The following is a 26278-nucleotide window of genomic DNA, read 5'->3' on the forward strand; positions in this document are numbered from 1 at the left end:
GATCTGTGCCTGACGTATAAAGCCATGTCCAACCCGGAATTAATGGACATGCTGCACCTCAGAAAATCCAAATCCCATCGAGCTACTTGCTCGAGAGACTTGAACCTCAGCACTGAAATAAATAGGACATGCTGGAGGGACAGATTCATAACCCAGAGGCTCCCTTCACTCTGGAATAAAATCCCAGTCCAGGTTAGGCAGAGTCCCTCATTGACTCTCTTCAAGAGGAATCTTGATGAGTGGATGGGAGATCGTAGGTTTACCCTGGGTATCACTTCTGTGTCACTGTTAGACAGAGGCACAGTATACTAACCTCGAAAAAAGGCATAGCAAAATTCATTTAGAATGGGTGGCGAAAGCCAAACACACTCTGGCTAGGCTTATAAATGCCCTAGGGCAGATAGCCTAGTATGAACCTATGAACCTATGATCGATAACGCCTGTAGTTCTGATACCCTCCTAGCTGATGTGATGGCTACCTAAAAGGATAGTTTTCCATGTGAAAAACTTTAATTTGCATGATGATGCAGGTTCAAAGGGGGGAGAATTATCCTATACAGAACAAAATAAGAAGTTATGTACCTACCATAACGTTCCATGTTAGTTGTCTTCTTCTCGCCTTCTTTATTGCTGGATGGCTCCGACTCGGCCAATACTAAAGCTCGAGAGCTAATTCCACCGGCTCGAGGCTCCCCTATATCCCACAATGATAGGCGGTAACTACTCAGATCTCGTTTGATAGCCATACCAAGCAATCCTAGTCTCCATGGAATGAAGTAGGGAATCCCACCTCAAAAACAATCTGTCATAAAGGAAAGGCAGACCTCAGTAAGGATAGGAGAGGTGGAAGAACGTGTGGGAATGACAACTTTCGGAAGAAAAACACAAAAAGAATTCCAGACAGTCTGTCCAGGCTTGGGGGAAGGAGGGTGGGGCAGAAAGAAGGCGAGAAGAAGACAACTAACATGGAACGTTATGGTAGGTACATAACTTCTTAATGTTAAGTTTTCAATCTCGCCTTCATTCTTGCTGGATGGGACCGCGTCCCTAGCACCTTATCCCGGGTGGCCTATCGGAACAGACTCTTGAGAACAGTGGAACCAAAATTGGCACGACTTCTGGAAACCATGTCCAATTTGTAATGTGAAATGAATGTATGAGGAGAAGCCCAGGTGGCTGCTGCACAAATTGAATCTATCGGCAGCCTATCCTAAAAAGCTACGGATGTAGCTAATGCCCTAGTTGAATGAGCTCTAGGTCTTGAGGGTAGTTTTTGACGTCTGATCTCATAGATTAAGGTAATTGTAGAGGTGAGCCATCTAGAGAGGGATACTTTAGTAACTGGAAGGCCCAATTTGCCTTCCGCATATGACAGAAACAACTGATTAGATTTCCTGAATTGTTTAGTCCTGTCTAAGTAATATCTAAGTTGGCGATGAACATCCAAAAAAATGTAGCTTTTGTTCCGACCTGTTTGAATAGTTAGGGAAAAAGACAGGAAGATCAATAATTTGGTTTAGATTTGTTTGAGACGAAATTTTAGGCAAAAAGGATGGATTAGTACGGAGGGATACCCTATCTTTGTGAAAAACTAAGTAAGGAGGACGACTGCACAGAGCATGGAGTTCGGATACTCTTCTCGCTGAAGTTATAGCTACCAGAAAATGTGTCTTCCAAGAAAGCAGTTTCAGAGAACATGAAGCCGGCTCGAAGGGGGGAAGAATTAAGGATGCCAGAACCAAGTTCAAATCCCATTGAGGCGGGGGATCTTTGATTGGAGGTTTAAGAAGAAATACACCCCTTAAAAAAGCTTTACAGAGTTTGTGAGCCATGATGCTAGACTCTGAAACACCAACATGAAAATTTGATATGGCAGCCAGTTGAACTCTAATGGTTGATGCAAAAGATCCTAAATGAAAGAGTTCTGCTAGAAAGTCTAAAATAGACAGGATAGGTGCAGTAAAGGGATCTATGTTTTTCGATGATGCCCAAAAGGAAAAGCGTTTCCATTTGCTACTATAAATCTTCCGGGTAGAAGATTTATGAGAGGTTATCAAGATATCTCGGACAGAGCGAGATATTGAGGGAAGCCTGGCTAAGGTTGGAATCGGAGAAACCACGCTGTGAGGTTTAGAGAAGACAGAGATTGGTGCAGCTGACCCGATTGGTGGGTTATCAGATCTGGTACTGGGTCCAGATGCCAAGGCTGCTCCAAAAGGTAACGATGAAGAAAGGGAAACCATATCTGTTGAGGCCAGTAAGGGGAGATGAGGATCATTGTCACTCTCAAGGCGATGGCTTTCTGAATTAGTTGAGATATCAGTGGAAAGGGGGGAAAGGCATACAGAAGTCCCCGGGGCCAATCGTGGACTAGAGCGTAGGTGGGATGGCCTGGTAATGGGAAGAGAGTGAAGAAGTCGTGACACTTGCTGTTTTGGGGAGTAGCAAAAAGATCACAGCAAGGCTGGCCCCATCTTAGGAATACTTCTTTTAGAACTGATTTCTTTAGAGACCACTCATGTGGCATGAGAATTGCTCTGCTCAATTTGTCTGCAATAACGTTGGATTTCCCGGGAATATGTGTTGCTATCAGAAAACGCTGAGAAGAGATCGCCCATTGCCAAAGTCTGAGTGCCTCTCGACATAAAGGGTATGATCTGGTTCCTCCTTGTTTGTTGATGTACCACACTACGGACATGTTGTCCATTTGAATTGCAATAGTCCCAGTGGGAAGAGAGTCGTGAAGGGCTTGCAACGCTAAAAGCACTGCTCTCATCTCTAAGACGTTTATGTGCAAGTGGCACTCGAAAGGTTGCCACATGCCCTGGACTGTCATGCCCTGATAATGCCCCCCCCCCCACCCGATCAGGGAGGCATCTGTTGTCAACGTGGCGACTGGGGGGGGAGAGTGAAGGGTCTTCCTCGGAGAAGTTGAGGTGATGTGATCCACCAAGACAGTTGATTCTTGAATGCTTGAGTTATCAATATGGTATGGGACATCGGGAGCTGTTGAAAGGACCATTGAGTAAACAGCATCCATTGGAGGATCCTCATGTGAAAGCGAGCTAAGGGGAGAAGGGGAACAGCTGCTGCCATGAGTCCTAGTACCTTCAACACCAGTCTGGCTTTGACTTTGACGCATTGTAAGAGAAGAGACACTTGGTTCCGAATGTCTGACACCCTCTGCTCTGTGAGTCTGGCTGAAAAATTCCGTGTATCTAAGGTGGTGCCTATAAAGACAATAGACTGACAAGGCGACAAGGCAGATTTTTCGAAATTTATTGAAATGCCTAGAGCTTGTCAAGATTGGATGGTGAAGTCCCTGGATAGGAAAAGCTGATGTCTGGTGGTGGCAGTAAGGAACCAGTCGTCCAGATACGGAAACACCTGGAATCCTTGACGTCTCAAGTGAGCCGTGACCACTGCCATGCATTTGGTGAACACACGGGGGGCTGTAGTGAGACCAAAGGGCAGGGCCCTGAATTGGTAGTGACTGGCTCCCAGCCTGAAGTGGAGATATCTCCTGGAGCGTCTGTTCATTTTGATGTGGTAGTACGCGTCCTGAAGATCTATCGAGCACATCCAATTGTCCTGACCCAAGAAGGGTAAAATGGACTGTAGCGTGACCATACGGAATTTTGTTTTTTTTACAAACTTGTTTAAGTAGCTGAGATCCAGTATGGGTCTCCAGTCCCCTGTTTTTTTTGGTACCAAAAAGAATTTGGAGTAGATTCCGGATCCTTGCTGGTCTGCCGGGACTGATTGGATAGCTCTTTTTGATAGCAGCTTTGAAATTTCTAATGCTGCTTGTTTCCTTACACCGGGTGGAACATCTGGAAGGGATCTTTTTGGTTGGGTTGGGATGTGAATGAAGGGAATTTTGTAACCCTCGGATATGATCGACTGTACCCATTTGTCTTGAGTAAGGGAAAGCCAGGCTTTTGGGTACAGTGATAACCTTCCCCCGACTGCCTCCGAAGGTGGACAGCCGGGCAGCCCCTCAGGGGTGCTGAAAGGGTTTGTCAGAGAACATTTCTCTGCTACCCTGGTTTTATGGACCTCCTCTGCCTCTAGGCGGCGTCTGTTATTATTCCCCTCTGCCTCTAGCGGGAATCGGCCTTGTCGTCAGATGAGACTCCCTGGGATTGTTTGGAACCACATCTTTCCTCCCCTTTGACCTTTGGGATAGGGTCTAGAAGGGGTAGAAAAACGGACTCCTACAGCAGAGAGTCTTACCTTCTACCTCGCACCTGGTCAATGTATCCTTCACCTGTGGACCAAACAATGATGATCCATCAAAGGGAGAATTGGTGAAGGACGCCTTGAAAGGGTCCGCAAAGTTGCATAGCCGCATCCAGGCGTGACGTCGTAAGGCAATGCCTGTGCCTGCGGCTCTACTCGCCCCATCTGCTGCATATGAGACCAGCCGCATGGAGGAGTTAACGATGGAATTTAGGGTTGCCAACTGGGAGTTCATTGTGTCTTTGAACCCCTCAGCTGTAGGATCCTTCATCAGTTCACCCATATCCTTGAGTAAATCTCTTTGGAGATGAGTGAAGTGGCATAAGTAGTTCAGCGACCGCATTGAAAAGGTCGCTGATGAGAACATCCGCTTGCCGTACCTGTCCATGGTCCTAGATTCCTTATTAGGAGGATGGACAGGAACCGAAGGATCAGCTAACTCCTTCTTTGTGGCGACAGCCATCACCATGGCATCAACAGGGACACCTTTGGATAAAAACTCTTTGTCTCTGGGAGCAGTAATAAATTTGGATGGTCTCCTCGGGGTGGGTTCCACTGAGTCAGGAGCCGTCCAAGCCTTCCTTGCCACCACTTCCATAAGGGGGTCAAAGGGAGGGGACACCCAGGAGGTAGAAGGGCGAGAACCAAACGCCTCAAGATACACTGACTCATCCTCCGAAGGGTTAAGGGCTGGCCAGTTCCCCCTCTGTTTCAGGATCTCAAGGATGTCAGCAAAGGAGACATCCTCAGAGGGGATCGAGGGACCTTCGATTCCTCTAAGTCAGTGTCAGAGGTGATAGACTCAGGGGAGTCAATGTGCTTCCTCTTGCACTGCCTCTTCCTTGGGGGATCTCCTGCAGGGTCAGGAGAGGCCTCGGAAGAGGAGGAAATTCCCAATGGGGAATCTTGAGGAGTTGGCTCTCTGCGGTCTGAGACAAGGAGGTGAGTAGAAATCACCGCAGGCACTGTAGATGGAGGGGCTGAAGGAGCTGACTGTGGGACAGAACCAGGTTCTAGCACGCTCCGCATGACCTTGAAGGCACCCCTGTCAGGCAAGGCCCGAGGCCCCCGCTCCGAAGAGACAAGGACCTCCCCCGGCACCGACAGAGACGGCTCCGAAGCCAATGTCGGAGCCGAACTCACCAACGCCGAAGCTCCAAGAGGGAGAGCGGGGTCAGACAAGGGTCCGATGCCACTCGCCCCCTCGGAGCCGACGAGGGAAACTCGGCGCCGAGATCCCTCCAAAGAGGAGATCGGAGCAGACGACGGAGCCGAAATGGAAGGTATCGGATCCGATGCACCGACAGTCATGGCTCCGACAAGCCTTGGCTCCGAACTCAAAGGAGTCGGAGGAGGAATGTTTTGGGGAATGGGAATAGCCACTGACTGGTGAGTCGGGTTTTGCAGCATTTGGGCCAGTGCCTCGGACTTGAGAAGTCTACTCACTACCCTTTGCAAGTCATGGTCTGATAATCTGGAAGACCGTGAGGAATGAGTTTTGTGACTTCGTTCCAAAAGAAGAGGGGATCCTGGCGCCGAGTGCACGGATCCGATAGAGGGGGATCTGGACCTCTTTCTCGATTGTGGCTCCGATAAGGGTATCGGAGCCGACAAAGTTTTATCAGCTCCGAGAGGGAGAGCGGGGTCAGACAAGGGTCCGATGCCATTCGCCTCGAGCCGAGCGAAACTTCGGCGAGATCCCTCCAAAGAGGAGATCGGAGCAGACGACGGAGCCGAAATGGAAGGTATCGGATCCGACGCACCGACAGTCATGGCTCCGACAAGCCTTGGCTCCGAACTCAAAGGAGTCGGAGGAGGAATGTTTTGGGGAATGGGAATAGCCACTGACTGGTGAGTCGGGTTTTGCAGCATTTGGGCCAGTGCCTCGGACTTGAGAAGTCTACTCACTACCCTTTGCAAGTCATGGTCTGATAATCTGGAAGACCGTGAGGAATGAGTTTTGTGACTTCGTTCGAAGAAGAGGGATCCTGGCGCCGAGTGCACGGATCCGATAGAGGGGATCTGGACCTCTTTCGATTGTGGCTCCGATAAGGGTATCGGAGCCGACAAAGTTTTATCAGCTCCGAGAGGGAGAGCGGGGTCAGACAAGGGTCCGATGCCATTCGCCCCCTCGGAGCCGACGAGGGAAACTCGGCGCCGAGATCCCTCCAAAGAGGAGATCGAGCAGGCGACGGAGCCGAAATGGAAGGTATCGGATCCGGCGCACCGACAGTCATGGCTCCGACAAGCCTTGGCTCCGAACTCAAAGGAGTCGGAGGAGGAATGTTTTGGGGAATGGGAATAGCCACTGACTGGTGAGTCGGGTTTTGCAGCATTTGGGCCAGTGCCTCGGACTTGAGAAGTCTACTCACTACCCTTTGCAAGTCATGGTCTGATAATCTGGAAGACCATGAGGAATGAGTTTTGTGACTTCGTTCCGAAAGAAGAGGGGATCCTGGCGCCGAGTGCACGGATCCGATAGAGGGGGATCTGGACCTCTTTCTTGATTGTGGCTCCGATAAAGGTATCGGAGCCGACAAAGTTTTATCAGCCTCGGCTCCAGCCGGAGCCGAGGTAACAGTATGAGGCTTAGAAACATCGGCTCCAGCCAGAGCCGATGTCGAAGCCAACTTAGACTTCTCAGCAGTCGACTCAGGAGCAGGAGCCGACTGCTTGGAAGTTTTTGAAGGCTTCCCCGACACAGATTGAGTCGGGGGGCCTTCAGGCTTTAATAAGCCCCGCAAGATAAGCTTATTCTTGCGTTCCTGCAGGACTCTAGGGCTAAACCCATGACAAAAAGCACAAGAGTCCTGCAGGTGCAAAGGCCCCAGGCAATACACACAAGAAGTGTGACCGTCTGTCAGAGACATTTTCTGACAGCACGAGTCACACTTCTTGAAGCCTGAGACCTTGTCTTTAGACATAGTAAGAAAAGAGAGCCTAACACACACAAACACACTCCAGACACTCTCTTTAGAAAAAATATTAAAATAAATTATTAATGTTAATCCACAAACACACACACACAAGCCCTTACAACACTAATCTAATAAAGGACTAGGGTGAGGGAAGGGCCGAAGGCCTAGAACAAGGGAAAAAAAGGGAAGGGGGCTCGACAAACAGGGGTCGATTTATCTAAAACTTTAAAATTAAACTAAAGGATATGTATCAAAAACTAAAAAGGGGTTATTAGAAGTACCTAAAGGTAAATTTGAACTAACCTGCCTGAGCCGGTAGAAAAGCGCACCTCGTCAGCTATAGCGGCAAATGAGATCTGGGTAGTTACTGCCTAGCATTGTGGGATATAGGGGAGCCTCGAGCCGGTGGAATTAGCTCTCGAGCTTTAGTATTGGCCGAGTCGGAGCCGAGGATCGGCTCCGAACCCATCCAGCAAGAATGAAGGCGAGATTGACAACTTAACATTTTAGATTCCATGGTGGTAGTGGGGGCTTAACAGTTGGTCTCAAAAGATTAGTGCCTCTCAGAAATGCTTTAGACAGTCTGTGGCACATAATATTTGGTCCATCATTTCCAAAGTGAAAATTTGAAATTGCTACCAAATGGACTCAGATAGTAGCTGCAGCTGTCCCCTCATTTTGTCAAGAACTCCAGAATAGAAGATATAGATGCTGTATAAGGGTCAGTATGATTCTCTGATGTCCAAACTGAAAATCTTTTCCATTTGCTAAGATATAACTTTCTCGTTGATGTCTTGTGAGAAGAAATTAAAATGTGTTGTGCAGCAGATGAAAGATTCTGTAGCCTGGCTATATTTGGAATTGGAGCAGACAAGCAAGCTGTCAATTTGAGGGTTTGAAGGGATGGGTGAGGAATTCCCATTGAGTGAATCAGAAGATCCGGCACTGGGTCCAGAATCCAAGGTTCCTCCTGAAGATGAGGCGGCAAGAATGGAAACCAAATTTGACAAGGTCAGTAAGGGGCTATTAGTATTAAGGTCCTTCCCAATATGCTGGCTTTCTGAAGAACTTTTGGTATCAATGGAAATGGAGGAAAAGAGTAGAGGAGACCCGGGGGCCAAAGGTGCACTAGTGCGTCCCTTGGGGGTTTCCCTAAAGGGGGAATTACGGCAAAGTAGCTGCTGCATTTGGTGTTCGTGGACATGGCAAATACTTTGTGGCAAGGCTGGCCCCATCTTTGGAAAATCATTTCTGCTACTTCTTGCTTGAGGGACCACTTATGGGACATCAATATTTCTCTGCTGAGTTTGTCCGCTATCACACTGGATTTCCCCGGGATGTGTGTTGCTATCAGAAAACGTTGGGAGGACGCTGCCCACTGCCATACTCTCAGGCCTCTCGACAAAAGGGATAATATTTGGTTCCTCCTTGTTTGTTTATATACCATACAACAGACATGTCTGTCTGGATTGCAATTGTTCCTAATGGAAGAGAGTCCTTGAATGCTTGCAACACTAGAAGCACTGCTCCCATCCCTAGGACATTGATATGCAAGTGGGCCTCGTGATCCTGCCACATACCTTGGGCTGTTCCCCCCACCCTATCTGGGAAGCATCTATGGTCACTGTGGCTAGTGGAACTGGGAGAATAAAAGGTCGGCCTAATGTCACTTGGTGTGAGTGAAGCCACCAACTTAGGTCTTTTCTGCAAGATTCCGTCAGTGTTACTTGGTGAGACTTTGGGAGTTCCTGCATGGTCCACTGTGTAAAAAGAAGCCATTGTAGAATTCTCATGTGCACACGAGCTAGAAGAATTACATTGCTAGCTACTGCCATCATGCCCAGTACTGTCCGAAATTCCCTTGCTTGAGTTTTTGTTTTGAACAGGAGATCCAATGCTTGTGCTCAAAGGGCCTGTATCCTTTCTATTGGAAGCTTTACCATCACTGTAGTTGCATCTAAATCTACGCTTATAAAGACGATATGTTGAGATGGCAATAAAGCAGAGTTTTAGTAGTTTATAGTAATCCCTAAATACGCAATGAGCTGTAAGGTGTTGTATCTTGCTTGTATTAGTAGATGCTTGGTGGTGACAGTTAGGAGCCAGTTGTCTAGGTATGGAAACACTTGGAATCCTAAACATCGCAGGTGAGCTGTGACCACTGCCATAAATTTGGTGAACACTCTAGGGCTGTAGTGAGACCAAAGGGCAGAGATCGAAATTGATAATGACAGGCTCCCAGCCAAAAGCGCAGATGACTCCTGGATGGCTTGTCCATTTTTGTGTGATAGTACGCATCCTGGAAGTCTATAGAGCACATCCAATTGTCTTTTCCCAGGAAGGGAAGTATCGACTGCAGTGTGACCATCCAGAACATTGTCTTTTTTACTGATTTGTTCAGTCTGCTGAGATCTAATATTGGTCTCCAGTCCCCTTTCTTCTTTGTAACAAAAAAAAACCTTGAGTAAGTCCTGGATCCTATCTGGTCTGTGGGGACTGACTGGATGACTCTTTTTCCTAGCAAATTCTGAATTTCTATGGTTTCTTGATCCCTGTAACTGGGTGGAATGTCCAGAATCCTTTTGCTTTGTGGGGGTGGCACAGAAAAGGGTATTGAGAAGCCTCTGGATGTGATGCTTTGTACCCACTTGTCTTTTGTTATTTTTAGCCAGGCATCTGGGTACAAAGACAGGCGACCCCGACTGCCTCCAAAGTGGGACAGGCAGGCCTCCTTTCAGGAGAGCTAAAATGGCTTACTAAAAAAGGATTCCCAGTCACCCTGATTCTGTGGGCCCCCTCTGCCACGTGGCCGGCGTCCTCCGTTATTATCTCCTCCTTTGCCCCTGGAGGAAGGTTCACCACATGTGTCTTGAAAATCTCTTTGGGATTTCTGAAACCACATCTTTTCCCCCTTTTGACCCTTGGGACAGGGTCTAGAAGGGGTGGAAAAACAGACTCTGATGGCACAGAGAGTTTTTCCTTTCTGTTCACACCTGGTTAGTGTCTCTTTGACCTTAGGCCCTAACAGAGATGAGCCACTGAAAGGGGCGTTAATAAAAGGATGATACACAAGCACATCCAGGAATGTCTCCTAAGGGTAATTCCTGAACCCACTGACCTACTTGGTCCATTGGTGGCATAAGAAACTAGCCTCATGGATGAGTTTACTATAGAATTAAGGGTGGAGAGCTGGGTTGATACCTTATCTGCTATCCAATCAGCTACTGAACCCTGAAGAGTATCTCCAAGCTCTTTAAGGAGATCTCTCTGCAATCTACTGAAGTGTGTTTGGTAATTCAGGGACCTGACAGGAGAGGTCGCTGAAGAAAACATGCGCTTACTATATCTGTCTATCATGCGTGAATCTTTGTTCGGAGGCTGAACAGAAGTGGACGTTTCTGACAGCTCCTTCTTGGTTGTTGCCGCCACCACCACAACATCTACCGGGACACCTTTCATCAAAAAAACTTTATCTTCAGGGGAAGTGATAAATTTATTTGGCCTCCTAGGGACGGGCTCCACTGTATCTGGAGACTCCCACACCTTTTGAGAAACTAAATCCATTATCTCATCGAAAGGCGGAGACACCCAAGTGGTGGAAGGTCGAGACCCAAAAGCCTTCAGGTAAACAGACTCCTGGTCAGAAGGGGTGATGGGCTTTCAGCCACCTCTCTGTTTAAGGATATCTAGGATATCAACAAAGGAGACATCCTCAGAGGGCGACCATGGGGACCCTTCTGATTCATCAAGGTCTGTATCTGATGTGATTGACTCCTGTGGGGAGTCCAAATGCTTTCTCTTGCATGCTCTCTTCCGGGGGACCTCTTCAGAGGAGTATTCCAGAGATGTTTCGGAAGAACCTTCTGAGGTGGAAGAGGATCACCTTTTTGGACTCTTCATCTTGTCAGCTGTAGGGAAAGTTGACTTTTTATGGGGACTTTGACCCTGTTCTAGGGATTCTGTAAAGGAAGATTTTACCAGTCCTCTTAAAATTAATTTATTTTTTTCTCTCATGAAGTACCCTGGAGCTAAAGGAGTGGCAAATGGTGCAAGACTCCTGTAAGTGAACTGCCCCCAGGCAGTAAACACACTCTGTGTGACCATCAGTAATTGACATCTTTTGGTTACATTTAGGGCACTTTTTGAAACCCAAAGGTTTGCCTTCTTTACCTTGCTTAGACATTATATCAACAGTCTAGTCAACAATATAGTCCTTTTAAGCAGTAACAGTCTCTGCAGCTCTCTAATTTAAATGAGCTGGATATAAACATTGAACAAAAGTACACAACAAGAATCTCGGTCATATGTATCTTATTATTAACAGAAAAAAATTTTTAACTAGCAACAACCAATACTGAAGAAGAAGGAAAAAAAGCCCTCTAAATTAAATGGACTCTGCTCTAATAAAAATTGAGCTATAATAAAGGCTAGATTAACTTATAGAAAACACAGCACACCTCTAATACAAGATATATATATATATATATATATATATATATATATATATATCTATATATAAGCAATTACAACTGTTTACACAGAACCGACAGTACTGTCACAAGCACACACAGAAAAACGCTATCTTTAAGTTAATAACCTAGATAAATATTTTTAAACAAGTTTTAACAACTTTGACAAAAACGGGATAGGGAGTATGTAGGCCCAAATGCAAAGAGGCCAGAAAAAATATCAAAATTCACTATCTAGCAAGTCAAAAGCTAACTAACTAAGCACTCTAAGAAAAATCACATTACACACTACTAACACAAGCTAATTATTTTAAAGGTAGTCAAAAATGTAGACAAAAAACTTATTCCACTTTGCCAGAGCTAGGAGAATCACCCGATCTGTTTCAGTGGCAAACAAGATGGCACTAGAGCATCATGGGATATGGAATAAGCCATGAGCTAGTTGAAGACCTCAAGCTTGTGTAAACAGCTGAGTCAGAACCGAGGATCGGTTCCAAACCCATCATTAAAGAATGAAGGCGAGATAGGACAATTACACAAGACAACAACAGAAACCCAAAACAGAAAAGCTACCAACAATGGTAGAGGAGAATACCCTGACAACAGAACAAGGGTACCAAAGTAAAAGACTAGAGATATCACCAGTGGTAATTCTAAGAAAATACTACCAACAATCTAGTAAGGAAAGTATGAGCTTAAAGTATGAGAGGCCTATAAGAAAGCAGTTGTCTTTATTTTTTTTTTTTTTTTTTGGTTAGGGGTTAAATAAGAAATATATAAACAAAGAAACCAAAGACTGTAGTCAGATAATAAAAGTACTAAAAGAGGAACCAAAAAAGCTAGAGTAAACTGAAGTATTTAGCTGAAACAGCCTGAGCCAGTGACTCATGACTGATCTCAAAGAGCTGCAAATGAGATCTGAGGTAGTACTATTGTAGCACTGAACCAGGGTGTTACTTAACTCATACAGGAGCATAAATAACCAGCAGAACAAGAAAATGGTTAATTTCAACTCCATTTCTTGCTCCTCTCTATATTACACTCAGTAAAATGTAAATGGGAACCAGCTGCTTCCCTTACCTAGGAAATATGTAAAGACTTACAGAAGTTCCCAAATACATTCCTGGCTTTCAAAGCTGCCAAAACACTTACTGTTTGTTTTGTTTTTTTATTTAATTTTTCTGTGACTACTAGTATATGGAACAGACATATCTTCATGCAAAAAAAGAAGTTATGTACTCACCATAACGTTCCATCTGAGTAGGTAACTTCATTTGTCTGCAACCTGTGGGTATCGGATCCGATTCGGATCTGAGCCGGCAGCTTTCCAAGCTAAAAGATCTGATCTCCAAGCTCCTCCCCCTACCCATAATGCCCTGCCATCTCCCTCTAACCCTCAGATTGAGTTTGCCAAAAAAAAAAAGGCAATAGGAAATTCTATAACTTAGGAAAGGATTACAATACGTTCCAGTGATGTCAACTGAACAAGGGCATATCCTGATCCTTTGATAACGAACTAAGGGTCCGGGGGATGGAGGGAGGGTCGGTTGCAGACAAATGAAGTTACCTACTCAGATGGAACGTTATGGTGAGTACATAACTTCTTTATCTGAAGTAGTTAATTTAATTTGCTCAGCAACCTGTGGGACAGAGTCCCCAGCTACCAGCAACTTGGGAGGCCCTTATGGAAGGATATTCCAGAGCACTGCGGAGCCAAACGATGCACATCCTCTGGATATTAAATCCAATTTATAGTGTGTAATAAAGGTATGAGAGGAAGCCCAAGTAGCTGCTGAGCAAATGTCATCCAAAGAAACCTTTGACCAGAACGCAGCAGAAGTAGCCATAGATCGGGTAGAATGGGCTCGCACTCTCAAGGGCTCAGGACGACCAGAACTTTTGTATGCTAGGAGAATGCACTGGGAAATCCAGCTAGCTAAGGTTACTTTAGTGACTGGTTTCCCCAGACAGGATTTTGCAAAGGAAACAAAAAGTTGATCAGATTTTTGAAGATCTGCTGTTCTGTTTAAGTAAAAATGTAATTGTCTGTGAACATCCAGACAATGAAGTCTGTATTCTCCTTTGTTTTGGAAATTTGGAAAGAAGACAGGTAGATTGATGGACTGGTTGATGTTGGCTTCTGAAGCCACTTTGGGCAAAAAAGAGGGATTAGTCCTGAGGGAGACCCTGTCTTTATGAAAGATGATGTAGGGAGGTTTACTGCAAAGAGCGTGAAGCTCCGATATCCTTCTAGCAGAAGTAATGGCAATCAGGAAGACTGTCTTCCAAGATACATATTTTAAGTTGATTGAAGCCGCGGGTTCAAAAGGAGGCCCAGTCAGAGCTTGAAGAACTAGGGTAAGATCCCATGGAGGCACTGCATCTTTAATAGGGGGTCTTAACAAAAAGGTTCCTTTCATGAATGTTTTGCATATCTTGGAGGACACTAGGGGCCCTGAACTGTTTCCAATGTGGTAGTGGGAAATAGCTGCCAACTGAACTTTAATAGTAGAAGCACTAGCTCCTTGATCAAAGGTATGGGAAAGAAAGTCTAGAACTGCTGGGATAGGAGCCGTGAAGGGGTCCAAGTTCCTGTGCTCCACCCAGACAGAGAAACACTTCCATTTACTCTTGTAGATTTTCCTGGTAGATGGTTTATGGGCGGCCACCAGGATGGCCTTAACCGAGGAAGATAGACCGGGAGTCCTAGCCATTAAGGGAACTGGATCAACCAAGCTGAGAGTTTGAGGTAGTCCAGGTCGGGGGTCTTCAATCCTAAAGGATGAGAGATCAGATCCAGATTGGGATCTAAGATCCAGGGAGGATGTACTAGATGAGACCGCAGGTAAGGGAACCAGGTTTGATGAGGCCAGAATGGGGCTATGAGGATAACTCTGCTCCCAACCGAAGAGCTTTCTGCAAGAATTTTGTCATCAATGGAAGAGGTGGATAAGCATTCAGAAGACAGGATGGCCAAGCATGAACTAGAGTGTCTCTGGGGGCTTCCCCTGGTGGGGGAATCAGAGCAAAGAACTCGCTGCACTTTGTGTTCGAAGGCGAGGCGAAGAGATCGCAGCAAGGTTGACCCCATTCAAGGAAGATTTGTTTTGCTACTGCTGGGTTCAGAGACCACTCATAAGGTGACTCGTAAGGTGAGAGGATCGTTCGACTCAACCTGTCCGCCAAGATGTTTGACCGACCCGGAATGTGCGTTGCTATGAGAAAGTGGTTGGTGGATATCGCCTATTTCCATACACTCATTGCCTCCCTGCAAAGTGGATAGGATCTGTTCCCCCCTGTTTGTTTATGTACCAGACTACCGACATGTTGCCTGTTTGAATTGCAATAGTTCCTGGAGGAAGAAGGGGATAGAGAGCCTGCGATGCTAGAAGCACCACCCTCATCTCCAGGACATTGATATGCAGTGAGGTCTCTGTGACAGTCCACGTGCCTTGGACGGATCTGCCCATGCAATGCCCCCCCCACACCTGAGGAGAGATGCGTTCATGGTCACCGTGACTTGGGGAGGGGGTATAACGAAGGGGAGGCCTTCTCAGAGATCTCTGGAACGGAGCCACCAAAGAAGCAACTCCCTGCAAATTCTGCTGAGGGGAATAGGTGTAGACAGGGGGTGAAAAAGAATGGACCATTGAACTTGCAATGTCCATTGAAGGATTCCCATCTTCAGGTGAGCGAAAGGCGACAGATTGATGGCCACTGCCATGGATCCCAGGGCCCTCAGGACTAGCTCTGCTGGGAGAGCTGACGATTGTAAGAGGTCTAGAATGTGAAGGCTTAGACTATGAAGTCTGTCCGCTGTCAGAAAGACTCTGGATTGTGTAGTGTCTATCCTGGCCCCAATGAATTCCAAAATTTGAGTAGGTTGAATGAAGGATTTCTTGTGGTTGATCATGATCCCTAGGTGGCAGGCTAGGTGTAAGAAGTAGTCCCTGCCTGAGCAGAGTTGATGCCTGGTGGGGGCGGTTAGGAGCCAGTCGTCCAGGTACGGAAAGACCTGTATTCCCTGAAGCCTCAGGTGGGCCCCTATAACTGCCATGACCTTGGTGAACACCCTGGGGGCTGTGGTGAGACCGAAGGGTAGGACCCTGAACTGATAATGGCTGGCTCCCAGCCGAAAGCGGAGGAACCTTCTGGATTGTCTGTCCATAAGAATGTGGTAGTACGCATCTTTGAGGTCTATCGAGCACATCCAGTCGTTCTCCTGCAAAAGTGGGAGAATGGATTGAATAGTGACCATCCAGAATTTTTCTTTGGCAACTGACAGGTTCAGTGTGGACAAGTTGAGAATGGGTCGTAAGTCCCCCATCTTGTTTGGCACCAAAAAGAACCTGGAGTAAAAGCCTGATCCGGATTGCTCGGGGGGGACGCGCTGGATAGCTCTTTTTCTTAGCAGCCCTCGAATTTCTGATGCTGCTGCCTCCCTCTGATTGGGTGGAACATCGAAGAGTCTTGTTGCTCGGGGAGGGTAAGATAGGAAAGTTATTGAATAGCCTCTGGATATGATTCGGAGCACCCAGTGATCTGTCGTAATGGACTCCCAATTTGCTAGGTGCTCTGAGAAGCGCCCCCGACTGCCTCCAGAGAGGAGCAGTTGGGCAACCCCTCAGGGCTGCTGCGTGGGTCGATCCGAAAAAGGTTCTCTCGACCCAAATTTCTTTGGACCCCCTCTGCCTCTGGGCCGGCGTCCACCCTGTCCTCCTCTGACTCTGAAGGACGAGGAATCCGGAGTGAAACGGGATTGTTGAGCTTTCCGGAACCACATCTTCTTTTGTCCTCTTTGGTTCCTGGAGTAGGACCTCTGAGGAGCCGAGAAGCGGATCCCAACGGCAGATAACGTCTTCCCATCTTTCTCGCTCTGGAGAAGCGTATCGCGGATGGTTTTGCTGAAAAGCGTAGAACCGTCAAAAGGGGTGTTCGCGAAGGATGCCTTGAAGGGTTCTGCAAAATCACAGAGACAGAGCCAGGCCTGTCTACGTAAGACGACGCCCGTTCCGCTAGCTCTAGCCACTCCCTCCATAGCATGGGAGAGAACCCGCATAGATATGTTGGTGATTGACTTGAGAGTGGCCATTCGAGCTGAGAAGGTCCGCTTGTCCTCGGCCGACATGGACTCTGGGGGTGACCCAGCGTACTCTTTAATCAGGTCCCGCTGGAGCCGAATCACATGTGCCATATAATTCAGTGACCTTACAGAGAAGGTCGCTGAAGAGAACATCCACTTTCCCAAGCGGTCCATCATCCGAGACTCCTTGTCTGGAGGATGCACCGAGGAACTCTCCTGTGCTAAATCCTTTTTAGTGGCAGCCGCCACCACCATGGCATCCACTGGGGCACCCTTGCTCCAAACTGTCCTGTCCGTGGGAGGGCTGAGGATCCTGTCCGGTCTCTTGGGTATTGGCTCGACAGTGTCCGGCTCCTTCCATGCCCTAGTAGTTATGAGGTCTACCAGGGGGTCAGCGGGAGGGGACACCCAAGAGGTAGATGGGCCTGCATCAAATGCCTCCAGAAACACAGACTCATCTGAGGAAGGTTTTTGGGCAGACCACCCCCTTCTAATGCATAACATTTCCATAATGTCTCCAAAGGAGACATCTTCTGGGGGTGACCTTGGGGAACCTTCCCCTTCCTCTAAGTCTGTGTCCTCCGTGAGGGACTCAGGTGAGTCCAAGTGCCTCCTCTTGCACTTTCATTTGTAAGGGACCTCCTCGGGGGGGGGGGGCTGTCCGAAGAGGCCTCACCAACAATGTCCTGTTCCTCTACGGGAACAATCTGGGACATAGGCGCAGGCTGTCCCTGGGGTCAGATGATGGAAGACAGGCCCGTCTGAGTGGAAATGCGGGTGGATCCATAGCAAGAGCCTGGGCCCCTCAAATCCCTCAAGGGACCCTCTCCATGATGTTGAATGCTGAGGGGAAACTGCTTTCCCTTGGATCCGAAAGCAGTCCCCTCGGATCCAACGTGCGGACCGGCACCGAAGGTGACCCAATCGGATCCAAAAGGGTAGTGTGCCCCGACCTTAATGGAGCCGAAGGCCCGCTGACCCCTAAGGATCCGACCCTCACGGCCCCGAGAGCTCGGATCCAAAAACAGATCCGACAGACTTGAGGGTACAGTCGGCGCTGAAGTAGGAAATGCTTTCAGCGCCGACCCTACTCCAGCTCCGAAGCTAGTCGGATCCGACAGCTCCGAACCTCGATAGCAGGTCAGAGAAGGTGCAATGGAGGTGAAAAAAGGTGTTGAGCTCCCCCCCAGAGGGGGGGGGGGAGGCAAGAACACTCCCATCTGCATCTGGGTCTGGAGAAATCGATGCATCATCCGGTCCATATATGCGTCCGATAAACTTCTGGTAGATCTAGATAAGGCCACCGAAGCCAGCCGAGAAGGCCGCCTAGATGACCTCGAAGGTGACTGGGTCTCCTCCTCCAGCTCCGGGGAGAAACATGGAGAATGGAGCCAGGAGGGGGAAGGCCCGGAGCCCTTAAGGGGAGAGGCAAGCTGTTTGTACGGCGGTGCCAAAGGGGTCGACTCGGACTGCATCTTGTGGCTGCGATGCCTTTCTTTCTCTCTCTCCCTATCCTTTTTGTCCTTCTTTCTGCCGTCCCTTTCCTCCTGGGCCAACGAGGGAGGTTGAGTCCTGGCCAGGGGATCAGGAGCGGCAGGTGGGGCAGCCGCAGCCGCGGCTGGTGCCACAGAGGAGGATGAAGCAAAATCCAGGGGCAAAAGGCCCGCCAGAATAAGCTTCAACTTCGTATCTTTCAAAGCCCTGGGGTTGAAGGCTGTACAAATAGTGCAGCCCGAGGAGAGGTGATCAACCCCCAGGCACAGGATGCACCGAGTGTGGCCATCCGCTGGGGACAGCTTATGGCCACACTCGATACATTTAGAGAAAATAGCTTTAGGGCCTTCAGCCATTATAGAAAAGAAAAATAGGCCCACAAGCACACACCTTCACACACGCAGAGGGGGAGGGGAGTAAATCTAACTTAACCAAAAAAGTTTAAGAAACTACCCAAAAAGGCTAGAAAGATAAGAAGGAGTTCACACACACAAAGTTAGAGAAAGTTTGACAGAAAATTAAGATTTAAATGCTAAACTCACAGTACTACGCTCGGAGCTCATTCTGAGAAGCTTATAGAAGCTGCGGCAAACGAGATCTGAGGGTTAGCGGGAGATGGCAGGGCATTATGGGTAGGGGGAGGAGCTTGGAGCTCGGATATTTTTAGCTTGGAAAGCTGCCGGCTCGGATCCAAATTGGATCTGACACCCACAGGTTGCTGAGCAAATGAAGTTAACTACTTCAGATCAAAGAATTATGATCAGAATGCCAATCATACCTTGAAGTTTTATGTTCTCAACACAGATGCCAAGATTCACCTCTCAAGCTTCACTCTCAAGATGAATTTCTTGACATCCATATCTTGAACACATAATAAGTAAGTTACGACTGGCATCTCAATCATAATCCTCTATGTTGTCATTCAACCCAGGGAAAACTGCACTGAGTCTTAACTGCCAAATAAGTTCTCTACATTTCAACCTGTTTTCCCAGTCTACCCCTTATAGTCCATCATTATGTTTTCTACTACTAAAAGTGATTTATTTTTTTAATTCTGTCAAGTGACAGAATACTTATCTAGGGCATTGCTATTGTCCCTCTTCCTAACAAAATACACATATGTACATTATGTGCTGCAGTTTTATCTCAGTACTACAGATACTGGGCAGTAACTCTGAAAAAAAAATTTCTATCATCACTTTCTTACAGTCCTTCTATCACAGTTGGTTGGCAATGGTGGGAGTCATACCCCTTTCAATGTCATCCTGGTCCATCACAACCATAATGAAATATGAATTGAATCACTGCTGTCTTCATACTATTTGATCTGTGGGCAGTCTCCTGCTTCCATTTTTTTACAGGATCAACAATGAGATGCAGGAAAAAATTTGCAGAAATGAGCTCCAAGGATTATAAACCTGCTGTGGCATTAGTCTCATATTCATGTTGAGATATTAACCTAATATTTCTAAAACAAAACCTAAGCCTGGTACAGTCAATATCTTCTGAAAGTATATGTAAAGTCTGCACATCAATATGCATGCCGTTTTCTTCTACTGTGGGTTAAGGGCTGGATTTGATGACTTAGACTAGTTACTTTAGCATCAGGGCACCACTGTGGAACAGAAAATAGTTTAAGATGGAAAACAATAGTCATTACTTAACTACCGGTATGTTGTCCTGATTTCTGAGACTTACCGATTGCTTTCAGCCGCAGATCCTTGGATGTATTGAAATTCACGGTTTGTTGTAGTTTCATAGGGATCCCATTGGTACTCTCTTCCTGTAATAAAGCAACACATTTTATGAACAAGGGCTCAGCTTCCTTCCATGCAGTGATTTTCTAGCACGTCAGCATGGTCTAGGATGACAGATGACTGCAAAGGTTATACAACAGTGTGCTGCTATATGCAAGAATTCAAGGGAAGATGGTGTGGGTGGAGTGTTATTCCAGAAAAACAGGCAAAGTGTATGCCTGTCAGACACTGCCTGGAAACAGCACTTACAAAGTTGATGCAGCATCATAAAAATCTAAAGGTAAAGAAATAGCCTTCAGGTCAATCTAATCTTTACTGAGCTCCTCTTCTACATTTTCCTACTTTGTCATTAATATCTTCAACAGGTCAGCACAAAAAAGCCCAATGTTTTCTGTCTTGGCTCTTTCAAATACTTTGTTCCAGATTAATTCACCATACCCACTGTAAAGAAGTACTTACTGATTTTATTCCTACCATCTAATTTCATGCAGTCTCAGATTCTGACTCTTAGTTTTGTTTGGCTCTGTTCTCTTCAATAAATCATTCTGATATACTTATACCCAATACAGCATTATATGTAGCACATCTTATTTCACATTTCAGTTAGCTGGTGTAAGGATAAGTCATGAGTAGATGCATCCTCCTTATTTCACAAACAGGATCCAAACTGCAGTAAAGTTCAACTACACATGGATGGGCATAATACAAGTGTGTGCGTCTGTATATCTGTCTGTTTGGTTACAGATGTGACTATACCTTATCCACTAATAGGATAAACTAAAAGAAAAAGTACTCACCAGTTCTCTTATTTCATGCTATTAACATATTTGTAAGCTATATTTAGGATTTGCAAAATATATATTATGATCTGCATTGTGGAACTGCCATTTACAAAATGTGTTTTTCCTGTCACAAGAAAATGCATCTAACCTTGAAACTTACTCTATAAATATAACAAAGGAGATGAAAGGAAAGGAAATGTATGAAACTTGTAAATGAAATATAAAGTGTAACTTTCTGCAGCTTCTCAGAAATTATGTAATTCCGTGTGTATAATTAATTAAGTCACACAGCAGTTTGGAGCCAGGAAGCCAAATGGCCATAAAATAAAATTGCAAGACTATTCAAAGAACCACTGAGCACAAAACTGTGAAAGGAAGCCATCATTAGTATGCAAGGAAGTAGTCATTAGTATACAAACAGCTAATAAGTGTATGAAAAATCCTGTTTAAAGTTAGTTTTTTATTAATTTTTCTTCAGTAGTGTGTGAAACAGCTGAAGTTTCTGTGAAGAAAAAAAGTCATATGCTAAAATATTTATTTAGAAATGAAGACAGTGTAAAATCAGTATCGCTTGCTTAGGAGATCTTGTTGACAACATCTATGCAGGTTTGCAAATCTGCCTTGTATACTGTCAAGTGTGTTAGAACACTAAGGGTTCAGTGTCCTTTTGGTTATAGGTGATTAGGGTATTTATGGAACCTGGCTAAAGGTTTTCCTTAAATAGTCTGTCTTGTACAACTGATTGTTATTTCTCTATTTTATGTGCAAACTATTTATCTCTACATATTTAACCTGCAACAACACCATCCTGATGGCTAAGAAAAAAATTTAATGTATTCATTTCAAAGATCCTGTGTCTGATAGTTATTTAAATATTAGTTATTATATGAGGGGTGTGTTATTTAGTACTGTAGGTTGTCAAGCTGTGGCATCAGTCTTCAAGATGACATTATTTATCCCATTGCTACTGTGTGCTTATTATTATTTTAGAATTTATATTGGCTGTTAATCCAGAGTGGTACAAGTAACTGTTGGGTCTCTAGCCTGATAATGCTAGAGTGGCAGTAGTACTACCTTACCATGATGAAAGCTACGAGAAATTGGAGAATTCTGATAGCCCTCCTGGAAAAGTGTGTGTGTGTGTGTGTGTGTGTGTGTGTGTGTGTGTGTGTGTGTGTGTGTGTGTGTGTGTGTGTGTGTGTATGTGTGTGTGTATGTGTGTGTATGTGTGTATGTGTAAATAATTAGTTTAAAATGCAGAAAACATGGACAAGGGGCACTGGAAGACAGTGTGGTTCATAGAGAGAGTGGTGAGAAAGGTCTAGGGGGGCTAGGCCAAAGATTCAGCTATGTAAGTGGTCAGTGTTTAGTCCTAGTCTGGACGATGGAAGACCATGCCCAGGACAGCAATGCATATTTCTTTTATGCTCTTGGCTCCAGAGTTCATTTGGTGAATTAGCTATTGAATCAAATTGTAGTGTGACCTGAAAGGCCATCTCTCTAGTAGCCATCAGACCTATTTGAGGCAGTGGAATAGATCCAAGAACCATAGTCTCGGTCCATCACATGCCCAATGGTGCAATGGTTGGTAGTGGTGAGATTCAAACTCCATAAATTCCAAACAGACTGTCACATACATGTGGCAATGGCTCATTCATCACAATTGCTTGGCACTGCTGGGATTCACACCCCGTTTCCAACTTGGTGTACCTCAATCATAACAAAAAATGACTGAATTACTGCTGTATTAATGCTATTTGATCTGCGGGCATTCTACTGGTCTCACTGTTATTTTTAAGGATCGATAATGAGATCCAGCCCAGCAGTGGCAAAGATGAGGAAGTCAATGCTATTTGAGAGACTTAAAAATAATAAGCCATCACTGCAGATTATGACTGTTGTCATCTTCTGCATAGTTCCTATCACCCTACTGTGACTCGTCTCTTCCCCATTCATCTGTGAGCACTTAGCAAAAGCTGTTTCACTAAAACCAGCAGAACCCTGTCAACCTTTTCTCATTGTTTTATAGTACAAGGATATATAGTTTTAATACATAGAAATGCTATACTAGAGGGCTGTCAGCTATAAAATACAGTTATACATACTCTACACATACTTCTAAGAGTGACTCTGCAAACATGCAAATTGCACACCGTTACTTCTGCACTGTCGGGCTCCAAAATCTGGCTTGTGAGATGGTTATACCTTCCATAACCTAGTTTGCGAGATGGCTATACCTTAAGTCAGACCTAATTCCATGGATGAGTTGACAGACTTGACTCGAACAGCAACATTTAGTTAGAGTATCTAACTAAAGGACAATATTGTGCTAGATAAGGTAACTTCATCACAATCATCTGTGTTACACTGATGCCATGGATTCCATTCCCATAATGGTATTAAAAACACAAAAGGCTTGGAGAAATTAAACCACAAGGAGTCATGGTGCTATAACAACTGTATATATTGTCCCATTTACCTTTACATTACAGCAGCTTTCAATGACTGAAAAGAGGGGCTCTCGGATATATGGAACATACTAGCTTGTATAACTTGTTTGGCAGTTCCTCCGTCATGAATCAATGAAGATCCTGCCACTTCTTACAGACAACAGCACATCACCAACATGCCTCCTCACATTCATAAACATAGTTTGTAATAACATAATGAGCTAGGTGTGCAGTGTGTATACTATATGCTTCCACTATTATGGCAATACCTAAATAAGGATACATTTCAGAGGCACCAACTTGTTCATGAGTTTCACACACTGAATACTGCCTACATTCCCTGCTTCAGTTACTTGGAGTGATTTACATGGCAACACACTGCAAAGACAACTACAAAAATCACAGATGTAGCACAAGCAGTGAAAATGGAGTTGGAAACAATTTTTGCTTCCTGCAAAATGTCCTGACTGGTACCAACATAACTTTAAAGTCATCTGACAAAAGTTTAGTGTATTATTTTTCAGTAACTGTCTATAAAGTTTTTTATTTGTTTAAGTTCTTTCTTTCTGGAAAACGTTTATTTACCAGACCACGGTCCACTCAGTAAATTAGATAGGTAAACACAATCAATCGTAAAACATAAACGCTATTGAGCCCTTGCATTTTCGTCTGCTGCATTGAGACTTCATCAGATGAATACTTTATTACCATTTACATTCCCTTTATATAGTCTACATAATCATTTAATTAATGAACACACCTTAATTCAATTAACTTAGTTAAAATCCCATCGCATACTTTCTTTATAAAAGTGTGCTTCACTATTCACTTAAAAACAACAGTTGTACAACATTTAAAAACTCTTCTTTTTATAACATGTTTAAAACAAGTGAAGCTAATTTCCATAGAGTTAATATGAACTCATTTCTTTCATAGATTAAGGGACTAAATACCAGAATATACATATATACAAATATTAAATGTTAAAAAATAATAAAATTTCATATTATTTCATATTATAAATTATTTTCATTAATAACAATAATATGAAATTTTATTATTTTTTAACAAAGGAACCTTCCTATGATTTTTAATTTATGGTCCAGCATGTCAAATACATATGAATCTCCACTAGATGGCAGCTGAACACCACAAAGTGAATTGTTTTGTATATATGTATATTCTGGTATTTAGTCCCTTAATCTATGAAAGAAATTAGTTCATATTAACTCTATGGAAATTAGCTTCACTTGTTTTAAACATGTTATAAAAAGAAGAGTTTTTAAATGTTGTTTAAATGTTGTACAACTGTTGTTTTTAAGTGAATAGTGAAGCACACTTTTATAAAGAAAGTATGCGATGGGATTTTAACTAAGTTAATTGAATTAAGGTGTGTTCATTAATTAAATGATTATGTAGACTATATAAAGGGAATGTAAATGGTAATAAAGTATTCATCTGATGAAGTCTCAATGCAGCAGATGAAAACGCAAGGGCTCAATAGCGTTTATGTTTTACGATTGATTGTGTTTTCCTATCTAATTTACTGAGTGGACCGTGGTCTGGTAAATAAACGTTTTCCAGAAAGAAAGAACTTAATTGCCGTTTTTTCTCCGCTTCTACACTTGTTTGTTTTTTGGAGTCTTGGTTTGCTCACCGTTACAAACTTTTTTTTATTTGTTCTTTTTATGTGTTTTTGTGCATGTGTGTCTATTTGTGTGCAAATAACACTGGATGTCACTCCCTAATTAATAAAAGGTTCTTCATACTAAATATCTGTGAGTGATGATTATTCATAGCAATCATGCAAAACTCACTTATTTATCTTATTTCCTGGAACGTGAACACAAGTTATGCATGAGTGCTATGAGTAAACAATGTAAATAAAATCAACATGCGCACTAAGTTTAGAAAAACACTATTAAAAATATGGCACCGGATATTTAAAAAATTTAGTTCAAACTTCACTTAAAGAGTGATAGCCATGTTGGATTTTTATATTTATTCTAGTTTCTAGTGATTATTGAACTTTGAATTACTGACAAATAGACATACAAGGCAAACAGCAGTATTTTGTCTAATAACTGCATAAAATGAACACAGCTTTTTAAATAAAATATACTAGGCTATTTAAAAAAATCTGTTCTTAAAAATCAGTCAAAATCCCTGCTAGCCATCAATCACAATCAGTTTTGCCCAAAGTGGTTTCACATTTCACTTCCGACTTCAATCTGCTTGCACTGGGAGGTTCCATTTTATGCTGTCCTGCAGTGTGTACATACAAACTGCAACTTTAGATCCAAGTCTTTTGCAATACTTCTGACTGAGTCACATACCTTAAACCTAGGCAGAAAGTTTTTAGCTTAAACCTAGGCGGAAAGTTTTTTTCTATGATAGGAAGTGATGTGGGTGTGCTTCTGTCATTAACAGTTTCATTGGAAGTGCTAACAGTTACATTTCATTGAGTTATGTAAACCTTAAACAAAACATTAGCTATTCTAAAAATGGATGATTTCATATGTTCATGGGTGTTTTCTAGTCTAACGACCACAAGGGCCTTTTTAAGCCTAGCCATGTATAAGTTTATAAATTAGTACCTGGCTAGCTATCCTTGTGGGCCATTCCCTGCACCTAGTGCCTATAAGGTGAGCACTTTAACCACTATGCCAACATCCCACTCTTTAGCAGCAATCCAGTAATAACTGAGAAACAAAGAAAAACAAATTAACATTTTAAACACAAAGTTATTGTAGCCAGAAAAGGTAATGCTTCTGTGCAGCATGCATACTGAAATAAAGCACAAATTGTTTTTATAGAGCTGTTATATTAATATCAGCTGCAGAGCTTTCCTTTTTCAGTGGGACAGTCTCGAGAATGAGTGCACTTATATAACAGCACACAGTCAGTTGTCTTGCACTGATACCTTCTGACAAGCAAAGGAAAGAATATTACAGAATGAGAAGAACAAATTAAGGCAGAAACTGCTGTTATCTAATTTTTAAATTAATTATTTTTACTATGCAGCACTCCTATATGCCCTTCCCAAGTCTAACATTTTTAAACATAACTGCATAAGACTCTGT

At 44.2% G+C, this 26278-nt stretch overlaps 1 protein-coding gene across 1 annotated transcript in view; it reads right to left on the reverse strand.

Annotated features, from left to right (window-relative positions):
- The window catches only part of TEX26 (testis expressed 26), a 551340-nt gene that overhangs the window by 471531 nt on the left and 53531 nt on the right, over nucleotides 1-26278 (reverse strand). Inside the window, exon 3 of the mRNA XM_044073242.1 lies at nucleotides 19905-19989. Within this exon, the coding sequence (XP_043929177.1) occupies nucleotides 19905-19989 (85 nt within the window). The remainder of the gene's footprint in view (nucleotides 1-19904; nucleotides 19990-26278) is intronic.

The sequence above is a fragment of the Protopterus annectens genome, chromosome 5.part1 (assembly GCF_019279795.1).
Source record: "Protopterus annectens isolate FY-2018-M chromosome 5.part1, PAN1.0, whole genome shotgun sequence".
NCBI classification, from domain to species: Eukaryota; Metazoa; Chordata; order Ceratodontiformes; family Protopteridae; genus Protopterus; species Protopterus annectens.